This window comes from Octopus sinensis, linkage group LG10 (assembly GCF_006345805.1).
Source record: "Octopus sinensis linkage group LG10, ASM634580v1, whole genome shotgun sequence".
NCBI lineage: Eukaryota > Metazoa > Mollusca > Cephalopoda > Octopoda > Octopodidae > Octopus > Octopus sinensis.
In genome coordinates, this window is record NC_043006.1 from 34,396,696 (window position 1) to 34,414,402 (window position 17,707).

Genomic DNA, 17,707 nt, shown 5'->3' on the forward strand with positions numbered 1-17,707 from the left:
GAATAAAACCTAACACGATTTTTCTTTGATATAAAAAGGAAAAAAAAAAGGCTGTATGGTAAGAAGCTTGCTTACCAACCACATGGTTCCAAGTTCAATCTCACTGCATGGCACCTTGAGCAAGTGTCTTCTATTATATAGCCTTGGGTTGACCAAAGCCTTGTGAGTGGATTTGGTAGATGGAAACTGAAAGATGCCCGTCTTATATATGTGCGTTGCCCCCACCACCACCATCGCTTGACAACCGATGTTGGTGAGTTTACGTCCCCGTAACCTAGCGGTTCGCCAAAAGATAACGATAGAATTAAGTACCAGGCTTCCAAAGAATGAGTCCTGGCATCGATTTATTCGACTAAAGGCGGTGCTCCAGCATGGCCGCAGTCAAATGACTGAAACAATTAAAAGAGTAAAAGAATATTGCAGAATTGTAAGTTCCTGTGTTTAAGCTAGAAATCCGAAGAAATTTTAGAAAAGAAAAAAAAATTATAAAACAACAAAAAATTACGGCTGTGTATGCTTCATTCCGAAACTTTTCCCGCTCAGCCGTCTAACTGGCTGCATATCGGTAAATGCAAAACAGAACCATGTGTGGCAGCAGTGATATGGTACAGAAATGTTTGGGTTAAAACGTGCTAATTTCCACTTATTCTGTGCGTTTATCTTGGAAATAGATACACCTCCAGATTTGTTGACAATTAGCTCTAAACGAACTGCTGCTGCTGTTGTTGTTGTCGTCTAGCCTTGATCGAGTAAACAAACCTATGACCAAAAACATTTCAGCTGAGCAGACAACTACGTAATGTAATGTTCTCTTTTTTTTTTTTTAAGGAACAGAAAAAAAAAGGGATCTTTTCGGTTTGAACGGCAGTTTTTAACATAATTTCTAGGTAACTAAAAAATATGCCGTTTCTCTTCTTTACAAAAAGTGGATCTTTTCGGTTTGAACGGCAGTTTTGTAAAATAGTTTCCACGTAACTAAACACTTTTAAACTTCGTATACTGGTAGAATGTGTTTACAAAACATCTTTTTCTCTTGGCTTTATTGAGAAAATTCTATGGTTTGTAAGATATTTGTTGCTGTTTTTCCTTAAATTTCTGCAATTTCAACCAATCAATGACGTGTATTGAGGTAAAAAACATTCTGTGCCGTATGAATATGTCCCTCGTTTAAGAAACAGATTGGGTTTATTTACATTTGTGAAGAAAAAAAGATACACTTCCCCCTAACCCTAAAACAGATTGAAATGCAATAGATCGATACTAGGGTCATAATTATGGGTGACAATTTCATATGACACCGCTAGAAAGAAACTGCCGTTCAAACCGAAAAGATCCAAAAAAAGAAAAGAAGAGAAGAAACAGGGGGTATGATTAGAGAGTGAGAGAGATTTGGCTGCTCTTTTTAGCAAGTCGAATGACCACATACAACAGGAGTTCCTAACGTGCTTTGTTCCATTCCAGTCAACGGTTTGAAACTCACTTTACCCTCAACTTGTTTTGTTCCTTAATTTAAGTCCACATTTATTTCTACACCGTAAAACACACAAACCGAGATTAAAAATTTTAAAATAGTATCTTTTAACATTATTCACTTCAAATAAGTGACAATCGCACATAACACTGTTATTTAACTTATTTATGAACAGATGTCAGGAAGGAACACTAAAAAAATTGGCCGAGGAGCTTTGGTTTTCCATAAAATAAGACCACATCAAAATCTCAGCAATAAAACGTTTTAACTGAAGAATGGAAATTCCTGACATAGCGGTGAGCTTAGTGGTGATCTTGTAACCATGGGTTGTGGAACTGAAACTTGAAAACAGCACCAGCCTCACCATTCCTACGTTAGATAATAGAGCCAATGTTTTGTTATGGGGTGGAGAGAGCTTGTTCGGGAATCTCCCTCATCTACCACCCTAGCACGATTATTAGTTATCAGTGTTATTTCTGTCATTTGTCAGACACATCGCAAATACCCCCCCCCCATGCCAACAGAAGGCGAAGAAGTACAGGAGAAGAAAAAAGAAAAGAAGGCGAAGACGACGGCGAGTGCTGTCATCATCACCGCCGCCCCCATCATACAAACAACATCCACCTCTCATATTTCCCGTCTGAGTCACGACAATATAAACTACCAACGCAAACTTACCAATTCTAGTGACCAATCCTTCTTTATATAAGAGGATGTAGCCAAGTAAAATTATGTAAGAAATTTTTTTTTACTAACAACGATTATATTTTTTCTTAAATAAATATTATATTTTTTTTTCCAGTATATCTACCAAGCTAAAATATAAAAACAGTAGCGGGATTAAAAAAAAAAATCTTAATAGTTCCGAAATATTCTTAGCTCCTTGCATCTGGTTGAGATTTGCCAGTTTAAACTTTAGGACTTGAGGTACCGGCACCTCGAGTGGTCGCTTGGGGCATCACCTCATGTACTTGGCATCTTCCAAATACAGAAGGAAAAGATGTATTGGGTTGGTGCATAATTTTTGCGGCTTTTTTTTTTCTACAAATTTTATTCAACAAAAAAAAATAACAATATTTAACAAAAAATCATTAAATGACGGTCTGCCAAGCAAATGGGAAGTAGATGGTGAATATGCTTCGGAATAAACATTTAAAGATATTTTTGTTACATGTTATGATAGTTTTTGTTAAATAAAATTTGTTGAAATTAAAGCCGCAATTATTATGCACCAACCCAATAAAAATAATGAAGTGAAATAAAAAGAAAGTCCCTTCACGGGATTGTTGCGTAGGCGATATAAACGGATGCGATCTCTCGTCTAATCTGGATATAGCAAAATAAGTATTTCCAGGAAACGTAATGCTTACGATAGAAAGCCGTCAAGAGCCATCAGTCATACGTTATAGGATGTCGCACTACATCAATGATCTTCATTTAGAAACAATACTTTCGATACCTTATATGATCGCGAAAGAGTAAAGATTATTACGTAAGCTAAAGTTTATAGAAATCATATCTATGCTCGTTTATGACGTAAAGTATTAAATTCTTTGGCAATTTTGTCAATAGAAAATTATATTGTATGAATAAAGGTATGAAAACATTTAAAGTCGAGTAAAATGTTTTAGGATAGTGTTATGTTATTTAGCATCTATTCTTTGATTCTTTGGTTAACATTCTTTAATTTATTATTTTAAAAAATCGTTCTCCAGATCAACAGCGAACCATTCGGACCTTCTCTGACCAACCTATCCTCCACTCAACGTTAATTTGTTGTAAAAACGCACTAAAATCATTGCCTGTCGGTATGGTCTCTCTCTTTGCCTTAGTATTTTTCGGGGAGGGTCATATTTTGGCACAAGGTCAGCCTTCCATAGTTATATTAAGGAATTTTAAATGTTTATGCTGTATTTGAACTGTTGACTTTAGATTACATATCGTAATAAACACTATTCCAACAGCTGCACTTCATCCACCTTGTGAAATTTTTTTAAAGGTTACACTTAAGGATGGCCAAGTTCTTGAGCTTATCGAGAGCGCGGGCTCTGAACTGCTCTTTCTTTTTAAACACGGAAGACATACCTACACAAGTGTGCCCACCCTGTTACAACTTCGTTTCCTCATAACTTTTAGAAAAATAGGTATTTTTTAATAAAATTTTCTTACAAATACCTTTCAGCTGCCGTAGATTACAATTCTATAAATATCAATTAAAGGAATTTGAAGAAAATTTCATTAAAAGCTATGAGGAAACAAAAGTCGCAGGGGTGGGGGAATACTTGTGTAGGTATACCAAATAAGTTGTCGTTTTAAAACAGCAAGGATACAGTGGATATAAGTTCTTGCTAAAAAAAAAAAGACAAAAAGAAAGACTATCCACAGCTTTAATTTCTTTTATAATCAGGGCGGATCTGGCGCTAAACAGCATCAACACACAATTGATTCTATTTCATTGCACTTGAAAAGTGCAAGTACCGACGGAGAGTAGACAGACCATTATCTCTACACTGCAGGTCGGACACTATCAATAGTTATCTCTAGACATTGTAAAGATACCACGGTACACGATAACATTATGTACTCGTACAATTACACGGAATAAAACAAACCTTGAAACTTGAAAATCGCCAATTGCTTTAAAAAGATTCTAAAATAGCTTATCAGAAAATATTACAGGTCTTCAGAAAACAGAACGTTCACACACACACTGCAATCGAATGTTTGAACTCTGATCAACAGCAGATGTATTACGTATAACTTATGAAATATGCACGTTAAACCTAACTATCGTTCTTATCTTCAAATCTATTCACTCGTGGAGGTGGTGGCGGTTGCTAATGTTGTCGTGGTTCCTGTTTCCGTTCCGTGCTCTACAACACACCTGTATATCTATCCTATGGCAGTTCCAATAATATAACATTTTCTAAGGAAAGGTTTCTGGGTCTCGCCCAACCCTTCTCTATGTCTGGTGAGAGAGAGAGAGAGATTTCACTTCTTTACGACCCCGAATGGATGAAAGGCAATTAGCATCGGAGGGATTTGAATTCAGGAAACTGAAACAAATCCTGCGAGTCATCCTCCGTCAATTTGCCAATTCTGATTCCTGAATAACCAAAAATAAACAACGCTCGTGTCAACCCACCTTCGTCCTCTGCATGTTTTCTGTATTACCAGTGAGGCACAGAACATACTTCTCAGGCGACCATGCAGAATACATGACACTCATTGCCAATTTCTTTTTCCAGCCACCAGATTAACCCGCTACTCAACGTGGTCGTGTAGGAGAAACTTTTGAAAATGCTTCAGACAAGTTGAGGGTTAAAAAAATATGATGTAAATATTCTTTTGTTGATGTTTACCTCTACACATGAGCATAACAGTTCCCTGAATTATCCTCTTATTGTACAGGAACCTAACTAAACCTCACAAAGAATTTAATTTGATGCTATGCCCCACCCATTCCTTTACTTTCAGTTTCCATTTCAATCAAGAAACCTTTGTATAGTTTAATTCGAAGTAAACATCATTCTCATGAAATAACCCCGCCTCACCATGGTCTGGGACAGTGCTTCGCAACCTTTTTTTTTCACTTGCGGTGTTCACTTATATTCTTTTCAAAATTCGGCAGCACACCTGAACGAAAAATATAGCTAAAAGTATAGGGGAAAAAATTATATTCAAGTTACACTGTGACACACCAGTGTGCTGTGGAGCACTGGTCTAGTACCACCTCCACCACAATCTCTCAAAATCTAGTTACAGATTGAACAAACATCTATAAGAGTCATGGGCAAACTGCGGAACTCTCTGGATGGTATACCGAACGAAAAATTACCTTGAACTTTTTTTTTTTTAGTAGTACGGCCCTCCAAGATGATGAGCCATGCTTCACGCGACCCGCTTAAAAAAAAGGGCGTTGCCTATGCTTTTGATTTATGTAGTCGCTCGATCTGCAAGAAACAGCAGTCAAATTTCCACCGGATTTCACTGGATGAATATATTCGACAATGTACTCAATGTTACTCTCTGCCGAACTAAAAAATTAAATGAGACACAAGGGAGATTGCCAATGATAAAATGCTTTGATCTGTTGAGAGATAATCTGAGGATTAAAACACCTCACCTTAAAAAGGATATGGACATAGTCCCATCCTATGAGGACTAAGTAGAATGGAGTGTGAAGTGCGATACTTGGACCACTTCAACTATTTACACACAAAAAAGAGAGAATCTCTAAGCAGTCGCTCAACCTGCTAGAAATAACACCCAAAACTCACTCAAATTACACATGAGAAGAAAGAATATATTGGACGATATTGTGGTCTTGTGTCCAAAAGACCACGCAATAGAATCGAAAGTGGCTGGGCCATAATGGTTGCAAAGTCCCTTTCTCAAATATTCGGTTAGACCTGTGTTTATCAAACAAGTCTCCCCCGCTCTGTCTCCCTTTCACACACAAGTCAATCTACGTACTGGTGTACAAACGGGACAAAGCTTTGAACGAATTTACTGTGCAAGTTTTTAATGAATTACAAATCACTCGATTCATATACCTCGGTCTTCGAAAAACTCTGATCGCGAATAAATCGGGCTTTATATAAGGCACAATTTATTCATGATGAGAGGCGTTCGTAAACCGAGTACTTCTGTATTAAATGAATATGAGAAAGACGGGAGATAAAGTACGATTTATTCGTGATCAAAGTTGTTCGAAAATCGAAGTTCTACTGTATATTTAATGGTGGTTTCAAAGTTTCGCACAAGACCAACAATTTTTAGCGAGTGGACGGGTTAGTTAATAACATCGATCTCATAATGATGATAGACTAAGCTGACCTCGGCGGAACCCGAACTCAGATCGTATAAACGGACAAAGGGCGTTTTGTCCAGCGTGCTAATGTTTCTGCCAGCTCGTCGCCTTATTCATACATTTAAGATTAAATATAGTTTCGAGGTGACAGGCTCAAGCCGTCGTCTAATTTAACATCACTACAGCTTAGCCGTTGGGTGCTTTTAACGAAGTCCACTCTGCTGCATGAAATACGAGGCCAGACCGCTGGTTTGCAGATCAGTTCCACCAATTTCGAATAACTCGAAAGTGGGGGTGTCATAGGTGCTGCTTTACTCTGACTGAGGCATTAAAAACAAGAACTGCCTACCACGGTACGTCTTTGATCTATCTTTTATCTCTTACCGGTTTCAGTCATTCGACTGCGTCTATGCTGGAGCATCACCTGGAAGGGTTTTAGTCGAACAAGGCTTTTTTTTTGTTTTTAAGCCTGGTACATATTCTATCGGTCTCTTTTGCCGAACCGCTATATTCCAGGGATGCAAACACCAACACCGGTTGTCAAGAGATGGTGACACTCACATACACACACAGAGATACACACGACAGGCTTCTTTCTGTTTTCATCTACCAAATACACCCACAAGGCTTTGGTCGGCTCAAGGCTATAGAAGACACTTGCCCAAGGTGCCACAACACAGATGCGCCAACGAGGAAGCCTCTACGTGGTCACACAATCTGCTAAAGATAGCAAATCATTTCCATCAAACCATGATATTATCATCTTTAAAAAAAAAGTGGTGGATAATCTAATCCTTGACATATTGTCAGAAAATAAAACAGGATGGTCAGAACTGGAATAGGTCTTCTTGATCAGAGCTGATATGCTCAATGACATTGTGGGTGAATGAAAATATCACATTTTACTCTGAAGAAACAATCAGACAATAATAATAAAAATAAACCCTTGTGGTGTTGCCTTGATGGTTTGTTATTACTTCTGACTGATTTTCGTTTGTGTTGAGTTCCAAACAAAGAGAGAGAGAGAAAACCGTCAAAACTAGAGAGAATTGTACAAGGATAGAATTTATTAAAATGATTCAAATGAGAATCGAAATTACATCCCAACGGTTTTCTAGGAGTCTACAGCCATGCTACACAACAAGGGGTCTCAAGCCAGAGGGGAGCATCTACGCAGTTATTTCCTCAAACTATACCCTACTGTCTAAGAAATGAAAGAAGCATGAGATAAATACTATATTAGATACTTACAAGCCAGCTATATGTATGTCTTGGTTGCAACTAGTGCGCTTTTTACCAAAGATGTTTTATCAGAGCTGACCTTCAATACACACACACACACACGGACACTCCCTCTCTTTTTCGCATATCTACCAATATATTTAGCAGTCTGTCTCTATCTCTTTGTCCGTTCCCAATTGAACCAAAAATTTCACTGCCTCGGCACCTGAATACCGAGAAGTGTGCGTAACGGGCAGCACTCAGAAGAAGCTGGAAGAAATGCTTAGCAGAATTTCTTCCGGCTTTGCGTTCTGAGTTCAAATTCTGCCGAGATCGATTTTGTCCTTTATCTTTCGGGGTTGATAAAGTGAGTAGAAGTTGAGCACTGAATTCAGTGTCCTCGATTAACACAACTCGTAACAAAATTTCAAACGTCTATAGCAGAAAGGATGATGATGATGATGATCGTGATCATCATCATGGCGGCGAGCTGGCAGAAACGTTAGCACGCCGGGCGAAATGCTGAGCGGTATTTCGTCTGCCGTTACGTTCGGAGTTCAAATTCCGCCGAGGTCGACTTTGCCTTTCATCCTTTCGGGGTCGATTAAACAATTACCAGTTACGCACTGGGGTCGATATAATCGACTTAATCCATTTGTCTGTCCTTGTTTGTCCTCTCTGTGTTTAGCCCCTTGTGGGTAGTAAAGAAATAGAAATAGGTATTTCGATTGCCGCTACGTTCTAAGTTCAAATTCCTTCGAGGTCGGTAAGTACCAGTGAAACACTGGTGTCGATGTAATCGACTAGTCCCCTCCCCACAAATTTCAGGCCTTGTGCCTCCAGTAGAACAGACAATAATTATGATGAATACATCTTTAGTCCAATCCTGTTGAGGTCAACTTTGCCTTTTTTCTTTCGTGGTCGATAAAATAAAGTACCAATCAATTACTGATCAATGTTATCGATTAACACTCTTTCGCCAAAATTGTTGGCCTTGTACCAAAATTCGAAAGAGATATTATTTTCATCATTATCATTGTTGTTATTATTATTATTAAGGCGGCGAGCTGGCAGAGTCGTTAGCACGCCGAGCGAAACGCTTAACGTTATTTCGTCTGCTGTTACGTTCTGAGTTCAAATTCCGCCGAGGTCGATTTTGCCTTTCATCCTTTCGGAGTCGATTAAATAAGTACCAGTTGCGCATTGGGGTCGATATAATCGGCTTAATACGTTTGTCTGTCCTTGTTTGTCCCCTCTGTATTTCGCCCCTTGTGGGTAGTAAAGAAATAGGTATTTCGCCTGCCGCTACGTTCTGAGTTCAAATTCCGCCGAGGTCGACTTTGTCCTTCACCCTTTCGGTATCGATAAAATAAGTCCCAGTAGAGTACTGAGGTCGATGTAATCGACTTTAACCCCTTCCCTTAAATTGTTGGCCTTGTGCCAAAATTATTATTATTAAATGAGAAACGCACTGTATTCAATGTATCCTTTTGTATAAGTTGCCGCAAATGTAAATTTGAATATCATCGTGGGTTTTCTACGGATGCGCATACATAAACACAAATAGGTTTCACGTGCAAATATTATTAGTCTTTGTAACAACCCCACCTTCACACACACATTTTCCGCGCGCAAAATATGGTCATCGGAATATTGATATTAAAATAAATATTAATATTCTTACTTCCAAGAGTATTTTTGCGTGTATATTTTTTTGTGTTAGTTATATAAACTGCTTTCGCGTATTGAGCACTCAGTATCATCAAAACAGACTTACGATTAAACAACATACAGTGTACACACACACACACACACACACATATATACATATGTACATGTAAATACACAAATATTCACAAAAATTACAAATATATACCACATGTACATAAATACTCATATATTCACATGTATACATATTTATATATTTACTTTAGTTTACAAACAAGAGAAAAATGAACTCAATAACAAAAGTAGAGTATAACGATAGATAGATAATTACACAATTCATTCTGGCAATAAAGACTTCTAGGCGAAACCTAATATGAAGGTAAACATTGCAAGCTGCAAACACACACACACACACGCGCGCAAAATGTCCCTCACGTGATAGCTTTCTTGCGTTTACGATATGAAATAAAGCACAAGACGCAGTCGTTCAACTTCCTAGAAATAGCAGCCAAATTCCCATTATCTTAAGAAAAGAAGACCATCTTTAAGAAGATATTGGGATAACGGGGGCCCTAAATGCACTATCTTAACAAAAAAGGAAAACTGAGTGGTCACGGTTGGAACAACTTCGATCATACAGCCTCTTCGATCAAGGCCGATATAAAAGCGAAAAATCAATAAAGCACGAGATTGATATTCAATCACGTACGTTTAAACATGCGTATTTAACCACACACACACACATACAGGCACACTCACGCAAATGCATTCACAGCCAGTCCTACAGACGCGTAGCTCGCATAACAAACACGTTATGGAGATTGAGATCTTTCATCGAAGATGTTGAGGCACTTAAAATATCGAGTAAACATTACACACACACACACACACACACACACGCACTGAAAGAGACGTGATGCATACATAGATCAGAATTCACAGGCACAACAGATATATACACACACACACACACGTACAATAGACGAAGACACCTTCATTCTGAGACGACGACGCTGCACTTAAAATATCAAATAAACGTTATGCAGACAAATGCGTGTCCGTCTTCACGCATCTAAACAGAAATTTACACACATACGCACACGCAGATATATAAATGCACATCCTTAGAAACATACACACACAAATTCATGAAAGCTACAAAGTACGTTGTACGAAGTAAACATATTACAAATCGCTATGTGAGACTTAAGTAGGAAAAACCATTATATATATATACGAACACGAAATACACACACACACACAAAATGCATCTGTACAAATGAACATACACACAGACCGTAAGTGCACCATGTATGCATGTGTGTATATAAAAATAAACACTCAAATGAGTTGAAATATTTACATTTTTGTAGATATTCCATACTTTAAATACAGACACACAGATCCGATCGCATTCTAAGTCACAGTAAATACGTACAAAATTTATTTAAATACGGAAGATTCGGCCACCAAAGTTAATATCGCCACTTAAAAATCAGATATTTATCACATTGAGTGTGTATGTGTGTAACATTATACTGTTCATAAAAATATCAATAAACATAGAAGCGTCAGAGAAGACACATTTGACAGGAATTTTACATTCCTTAGCAATACGCATGCATACAGGTAGCAAAATGCATGCGTGTGTGTGTGTAAATATTTTCCCCATATATATATATATATATTTATGTACGTGTATATACAAACGATTACATTTGAAGAATGTGTGTTTACATTTAAATAATAAACGCATATTTTAAGCAAGGAATAAGGCGGATAAAAAAACAAGAGAAAGTCGAGAAATGCAGAAAAACTAAGAATGAATGAAAAGAAGAAAGAGAGAGAAGTAAGAAGGAAAAAAGAAAGATTCTATAAGTCTTGAAGTGAAAATATCCACGTGCTGGGCCAAGTTATTTACTCAAAAGAAAGTAGTAAAAGTCTATTTTAAGTTCTTCTTTACTCACCCGTGCCCGCGATCTGGAGCTATGCCTTCGACTCGACATGTTTCCAGAATGGTGGCTATAGCAGAGCTTTAAATGTAAGCTTATAGCATTTGCATCCACCGCAAAGAGAGGGAGAAAAAAAAATAATGGTACAAGAGCCAAAGTCAAAGTAATGCCAGGAACGAACGGGAAAAGGAAAATGATTGATACCGATAGAAAGATATATTTATATAGAGATACAATGATAGATAGATATGTTTGATTTTTTTCTGTTTAAAAAATACGAGGTTTAAATGAGAGAAAACGAATCAGAGTGATGTAGACAGGCATATACGCAGAGAGCGAGAGAGAGAGAGAAATAGAGCGAAGGAGGAGGAGGAGGACAGAGGAAAAAGTGTGTAAAGGGTGTGGTATGAGTAGAATGTTTGATTGTAACGTAGAGCAAGAACAGCAGAAATGGTTCGCTCATGAGGAGTGAGTTCGCCACTCCATTCATCTCTCAAGAGAACTAAACTCTACAGCAGCTTCTCTTTAGATTCGAATTAACTTTTCTCTTCCTCCTCCTCCTTATATACATATATATATCTATATGTCTCCTCCTCCCCCGCTCGGCCTCATCTCCTTCCCTTTAATATTCCTTTCTCGTCAGCGTTTACACAACCATGCTTTTGCCCACCCCCTATCTTCTTCCCTTCCTTATTAACCTAATGCTTCTCGCTGCTGCACTCTATCTCTCACTCTCACTCATTGTTAAATTTCAATTACTTTCCATTCATTTCTCTCGGCGACTCTTTTTCTTTCTGTTTTTTTTTCTCTAAATAGTTCGTACGCCTAGATATTCAGTCAGTCAGTCTCTCTCTCTCAGACACCCCTAATTATTCCCTTATCTTCAACACATACGCAAAATAAGGCACTGTTGTGTGGTTAAGAAGTTTGTTTTTGCAACCACGTGGTTTCAGGTTCATTCCCGTTGCGTGGCACCTGGGGCATGTGTCTTCTATTGCTTTCGATCGACCAATACTTTGTGAGTGGAATATGGTAAACGGAAACTACATGGAAGCCTGTGATGTGTATGCGCGCGCGCAAGTATCTTTGACGATGTACGCTTGTTTATGGTTGTAACTTAGCGGTTCGACAAATAATAAACATAAATCCAAAAGAAGAAGCACATTCTAAGATGTAGAGCAGTATGTATTAAAAATGTGGAAGGCCGGTTTATGTGGATTCCCTGCTCAATTTTTTAAGAGGTCTTTTGGGATCTGACGATATGCCAATAAGCGAAATCCCTTTATGGACGGGAAACCTAAGGTAATCCCATCAAACGGCCTTCCAAATTTTTCATACATACTCTTTTACTTGTTTCAGTCATTTGACTGTGGTCATGCTGGAGCACAGCCTTTAGTCGAGCAAATCGACCCCAGGACTTATTCTTTGTAAGCCTAGTACTTATTCTATCGGTCTCTTTTGCCGAACCGCTAAGTTACGGGGACGTAAACACACCAGCATCAGTTGTCAAGCGATGTTGGGGGAGGGGGACAAACACAGACACACACACACATATATATATACGACGGGCTTCTTTCAGTTTCCGTCTACCAAATCCACTCACAAGGCTTGCCGAAGGTGCCATGCAGTGTGACTGAACCCAGGACCATGTGATTGGTAAGCAAGCTACGTACCACACAGCCACTCCTGTGCCTATAGGGGTCAGGGGGCAATTATATATATATATATATATATATATATATATAATATATATATATATATATATATATATATAATTTTAAAAAACGTGTAGTTCGCCATGATAGATAGCTAGCCACTATACATTCTTTATTTTCTCTCTTTGTTTCTTTCTGTGGAAGAGCGTAGGCTCGAAACGTTAAAGACTTTTCCCCTTCCCGAGCGTTTGTTGTCTACACCACCTATCACGACGGGTTTCTTTCAATTTCCGTCTCCGAAATCCACTCACAAGGCTTTGGTTAACCCGAGGCTATAGCAAGAGACTCTTGTCCAAGATGTCACGCAGTGGGACTGAGCCCAGAACCATGTGGTTGGGAAGCAAAATACTTCCCAGTCACACCTCGAAAACAAGAAAGAAAACGCAAGAGGGATAAATTTTAATAAGGGTGCTATTAACTTAACGCACGAAAGTAAATGGAAAAGGTAATTAACGTTTCGGACGTTCGTCCTTCATCAGGAAAACGAAAAATAGAAAAAGGCGGTAAGAAGAATATTAGAGGCCGGGTAGCAATGCGGTTCTATGAGAAGAGATCGAATGTTACGTTCGTGTATAGGAGCGTATCTGCGTGGGGTGATGGGTATAGGGGGAGGTATGTGGGCGATGCGGGTCGTTTATGTTTTGAGTTTTTATATAACATAAATTTCTATAAGTTATAGTTCTATATGAGTAGAAAATAGGTATTCTTCCTCTGATGAAGGCCTGTAAATACCAGAAGCTAGAGATCAACCTTACTTGGTGCAGAGATAAAACATAAAGTGCATCCATTCCAAATAGCGCTATTTGTTGCACCATAAACTACAACAAACTCCCATACGTATACATACAAATGCACACACCTTAGGTCACTTGTCTTGCGTCTTGTTTAATGGTTCGTTATCTAAGTTTTCTATTTTCATTTTTGTTTAACCTAAATAGTCTGGCAGTTCACTTAAGAGAACAGCCGAAAGCTTCTTCAAGATATCTCTTTCTTAGATCACCAGTTTTCTTCTTTTTCACTCTTTCTTTCTTTCTTCTCTCTCTCTCTATAATCGATAGCCTTTCTTCTTTATCGCCATTTACATCTCTCAGTTTCCCTCTGAACACTTAGGCCAATAGTTCTTTGCCTCTTTAATTATTATAGATTTTCTTCCTTATAGTTTACACACACACACACATCTACCTTTGTTTCCATCTTCAATTTCCTCTTTTTCTTCCTCACACCCGTTCTCTCTCTGCACCCTTGCATACTGCTTCTATCCTGTTTCAAGGTATGTCTCTAATGTTTCACGCTTCATCTCTCCTCGTCTTTCTCTTTTATTTCCCTGCTTATTATGAGATTTTGTTTGTTTTACTTATAACCGTCTATCTGCTTACCTATCTCTCTCTCTTTCATTCTAAATTTTTATATCTTTTCTGTCCCTTTTACACACATACACAAAAAGTGAAAGATAAAAATGTCCTACACTACACACACCTCAGTTCATCTAAAAAAAAAAATAGTAAAACAGAAAAGAGAAAAGAAAACGAGATATTATTTTATTGAGCGTGCTCAATAATTTATAATTTGATAAGAGCTATGACAATTGTGTGTGTAAATGAAATCAAAAAGAACAATGGAGAAATCTCAAACATACACAGCAATTGTGTCTCCACTCAAACTATAGGTCGACTTGAAATTACAGGAGATATTAACCCCAGGTTGAACCACCTGTATACACGTAATTGGGTAAAGAACTCCACAATCATACAGACACCTCGGTGTATGTGGGCGCCTTCTTACCTGCCTACTGCAATGTCTATCTCATTTCCTCCCTCACCACTGTAAATTATTCTTCTATAAAACCCGTAGTTAACTTTAGACTTAAAGACAATGACATTCCATACTTCTAGCTCATTCTTAAAATGTATATAATACTGAGCGTTATACTAATACATCTGTTTGTTTTGTACGCCACATGTCTTCGTCTTTTGTTTTTTTTTTTCGTGAACTCTCCCTATATATAATACAATCAGCCAACACACACTTGCAGGAGTATTTATTCTGTAGTGACTCTTTTACGGTTAGTTTTTAGTCTTTCTCTGTTTTTCACTTGTTAATTGGTTCAATGAGATCGCGACCTTTCAGTTACGCACTGGCTACGTAAACAAAGAATCAAAGCTATTCTTTCTCTTTTTAAAAGAACGTTATCTACTCTTGTTTCCGTCTAAATACAAGGTGTGCTTTGGCTGAACGAAATATCAATTTGCCGTATCTCTATTCCACTGAGTTTTGTTCCATGTTAATTTTGCACTACTTTTATTTTAACAAAACTTCCCGTTCACACTACACGCATTATACAAAAGAAATTTATTCCCAAAACAAAAGAACCACACAACAGGTTTTATAAACGTTCCTTAATATAACACTACTTCCAAAAACTATTTTAATTCAAATCTGATTTACGTGAACATCGTTGCTGTAAATTGTTGCTTTAATCTTTCATTAATAGTTACAGTTCTTCTCTGCTACACACCACAATCAGCTTTCTCTTTTTCATCAAAACACACTGTTCTATGAATTCGTATTCACATAAGTATCACTGATACAAATCTAAACTCTAACTGGCAAATATACCACTTTAGTTATTGTCGTTTCTATTGGTCTGATGGAGGAGGAGGGAGCCTGTTCTTATGGCCTTCGCAGGCCTTGGACTAGTGAGATTAATGTAGTTACTGCTTCTGTTGAAAAGTTACAAGTTAAAGGCTATAGTAAAATACAAAACAAAAAAAAACTTCAGCGGTGGTGCCCCAGCATGGCCGCGGCCTTCGGGCTAAAACATTTTTTAAGGATTTAAGGATTTAAGTCAAAGTTTTGGGAAAGGATAGAGAGGTGTAGCGGTAGCATCGATGTATTTTTGCGCATATACACACTCATGTAAATATATATAATATGTATATATATATATAAATATATATTTCTCTTTTACTTGTTTCAGTCATTTGACTGCGGCCATGCTGGAGCACCGCCTTTAGTCGAGCAAATCGACCCCGGGACTTATTCTTTGTAAGCCCAGTACTTATTCTATCGGTCTCTTTTGCCGAACCGCTAAGTGACGGGGACGTAAACACACCAGCATCGGTTGTCAAGCAATGCTAGGGGGACAAATATGTGTATAAATTATGTTTATATATATAAAATTGTGTATATATATATATGTGTGTGTGTATATATGTATATATACAAATGTGTGTGTGTGTGTATATATATATACATACACACACACACACGTGCATGTCGTATTTGTTGAACCTTGTCCCTCATTCTTTACTGCGTTTACACACACACGTGTTCTCTTTTTTTATATTTAGAATAGATTTTGACCGGCCATCTACTTGGTAGCAAGGTTGTGAAGGAAAGCATCTTGTTTTGTTCATCATTCTTTAAATCTTAAGATCTTGCAGATTTTATGGTCCCAGATATCCTGGTCATTTATAGCGTATGAATTAAGGATTTGCATTCTCTCTTGAAGAACCCAAATTCTGCCACAATTTGCTACAAGCAGATTTGTATTATCTTGCTGTATGCATGCATGCATGCATGTTTCTGCATCTGGTTTGCACGATTCTTGATGTGAAATCGTGTTGAAAACAGATTGTTGTAGATTTTGGGAAGGTCATTCCACCAATAATAAACACACGCACTGGTTCTATTTCACATTCTTTTTTATTAGAGCCGTTTAAGTAATTGATTAATCGTTTGGTCAATCAATCAATTAGGTTCATCAAAATCCTTTCGTCACTATCCGCGACCTCATCAATGACACTGCCTATTTACTCCACGTCTGTCTGTCTCCTAGTTTCCAGATTCTATATTTATATTTATGGTGTTGTAAGAATGTCAGAAATGGAGACAGAGTGTGTGTGCGTCCACATGTTTGTAGAGTGTGGATTCCGTGAAGGGCGAGAATGGTTATATAATACGTTCAATAAATTATTTATCTCTGATAAGCATCTTTGTCTTCGTGAATGAACTGAATGCGTAGATGTGTAAATATGTGAGTGCGAGAGTGTATAGACACTCAAGTTCAGGCACTTTCATTATTATGAGGATGGTGCAGATCAAATGAACAATTTAATGAACGTATACGTCACGAACACATACACACACACATATATTAATATATATATATATATATATATATATATATATATAATATATATATATATATATGTATATGTATATGTATATATATATATATATATATATATATATATATATATATATGTATATATATATATATATATATATATATATATATATATATATATATGTATATATATATATATATATATATTATATATATATATATATATATATATATGTATATATATATTATATATATATATATATATATATATATATATATATATATATATATATATATATATTATATGCGCTAGAACAGAGAAGTGGGATACTTAAAATTGAGAAATGTCCTTACCCAGGCTAATTTTGTACAACAGGATGCCCTGATGTGTAGGATTTATTGAGGATGAAGTATGCAGACAGGGAATTAGGTAGTAATAGGTGGGGAACGGCACCCATAAGGGGAGAGGAAAAGTTCAGTCGGTACAGTGATCCAGGGCCCCTAACCCTCCCAAGAAAAAGGAAAAAAACTCCAGGAGACCCGGTCGCTCGCCGATCAAGATAAAAAATTATCTCGTTAATGGCGTCACGTTTGTTTGCATATTTAGAACTACATTATTCAATGAGACCTTCATATTTTGAAGACGGTAGGGTGCAATTTGAACGAATTTAGCCGCAATCTTTTAGAGGTTGACTTTCCCATTGGCTCATGGTAGTGAAATGTAGATCGATGTAGATA

General features: G+C 37.3%; 1 protein-coding gene across 7 annotated transcripts in view; it reads right to left on the reverse strand.

The window, feature by feature from the left end:
• LOC115216322 (nostrin) overlaps nucleotides 1-17,707 on the reverse strand; it is a 389,446-nt gene that overhangs the window by 140,481 nt on the left and 231,258 nt on the right. Inside the window, exon 1 of one of the 7 annotated variants that reach the window (XM_029785536.2) lies at nucleotides 11,141-11,608. The exons of the other annotated variants lie outside the window; for them this stretch is intronic. Coding sequence (XP_029641396.1) covers nucleotides 11,141-11,179 — 39 coding nt within the window. The 5' untranslated portion in view covers nucleotides 11,180-11,608. Of the gene's footprint in view, nucleotides 1-11,140; nucleotides 11,609-17,707 lie in introns of those variants that run through there. 7 annotated transcript variants of the gene reach the window in all.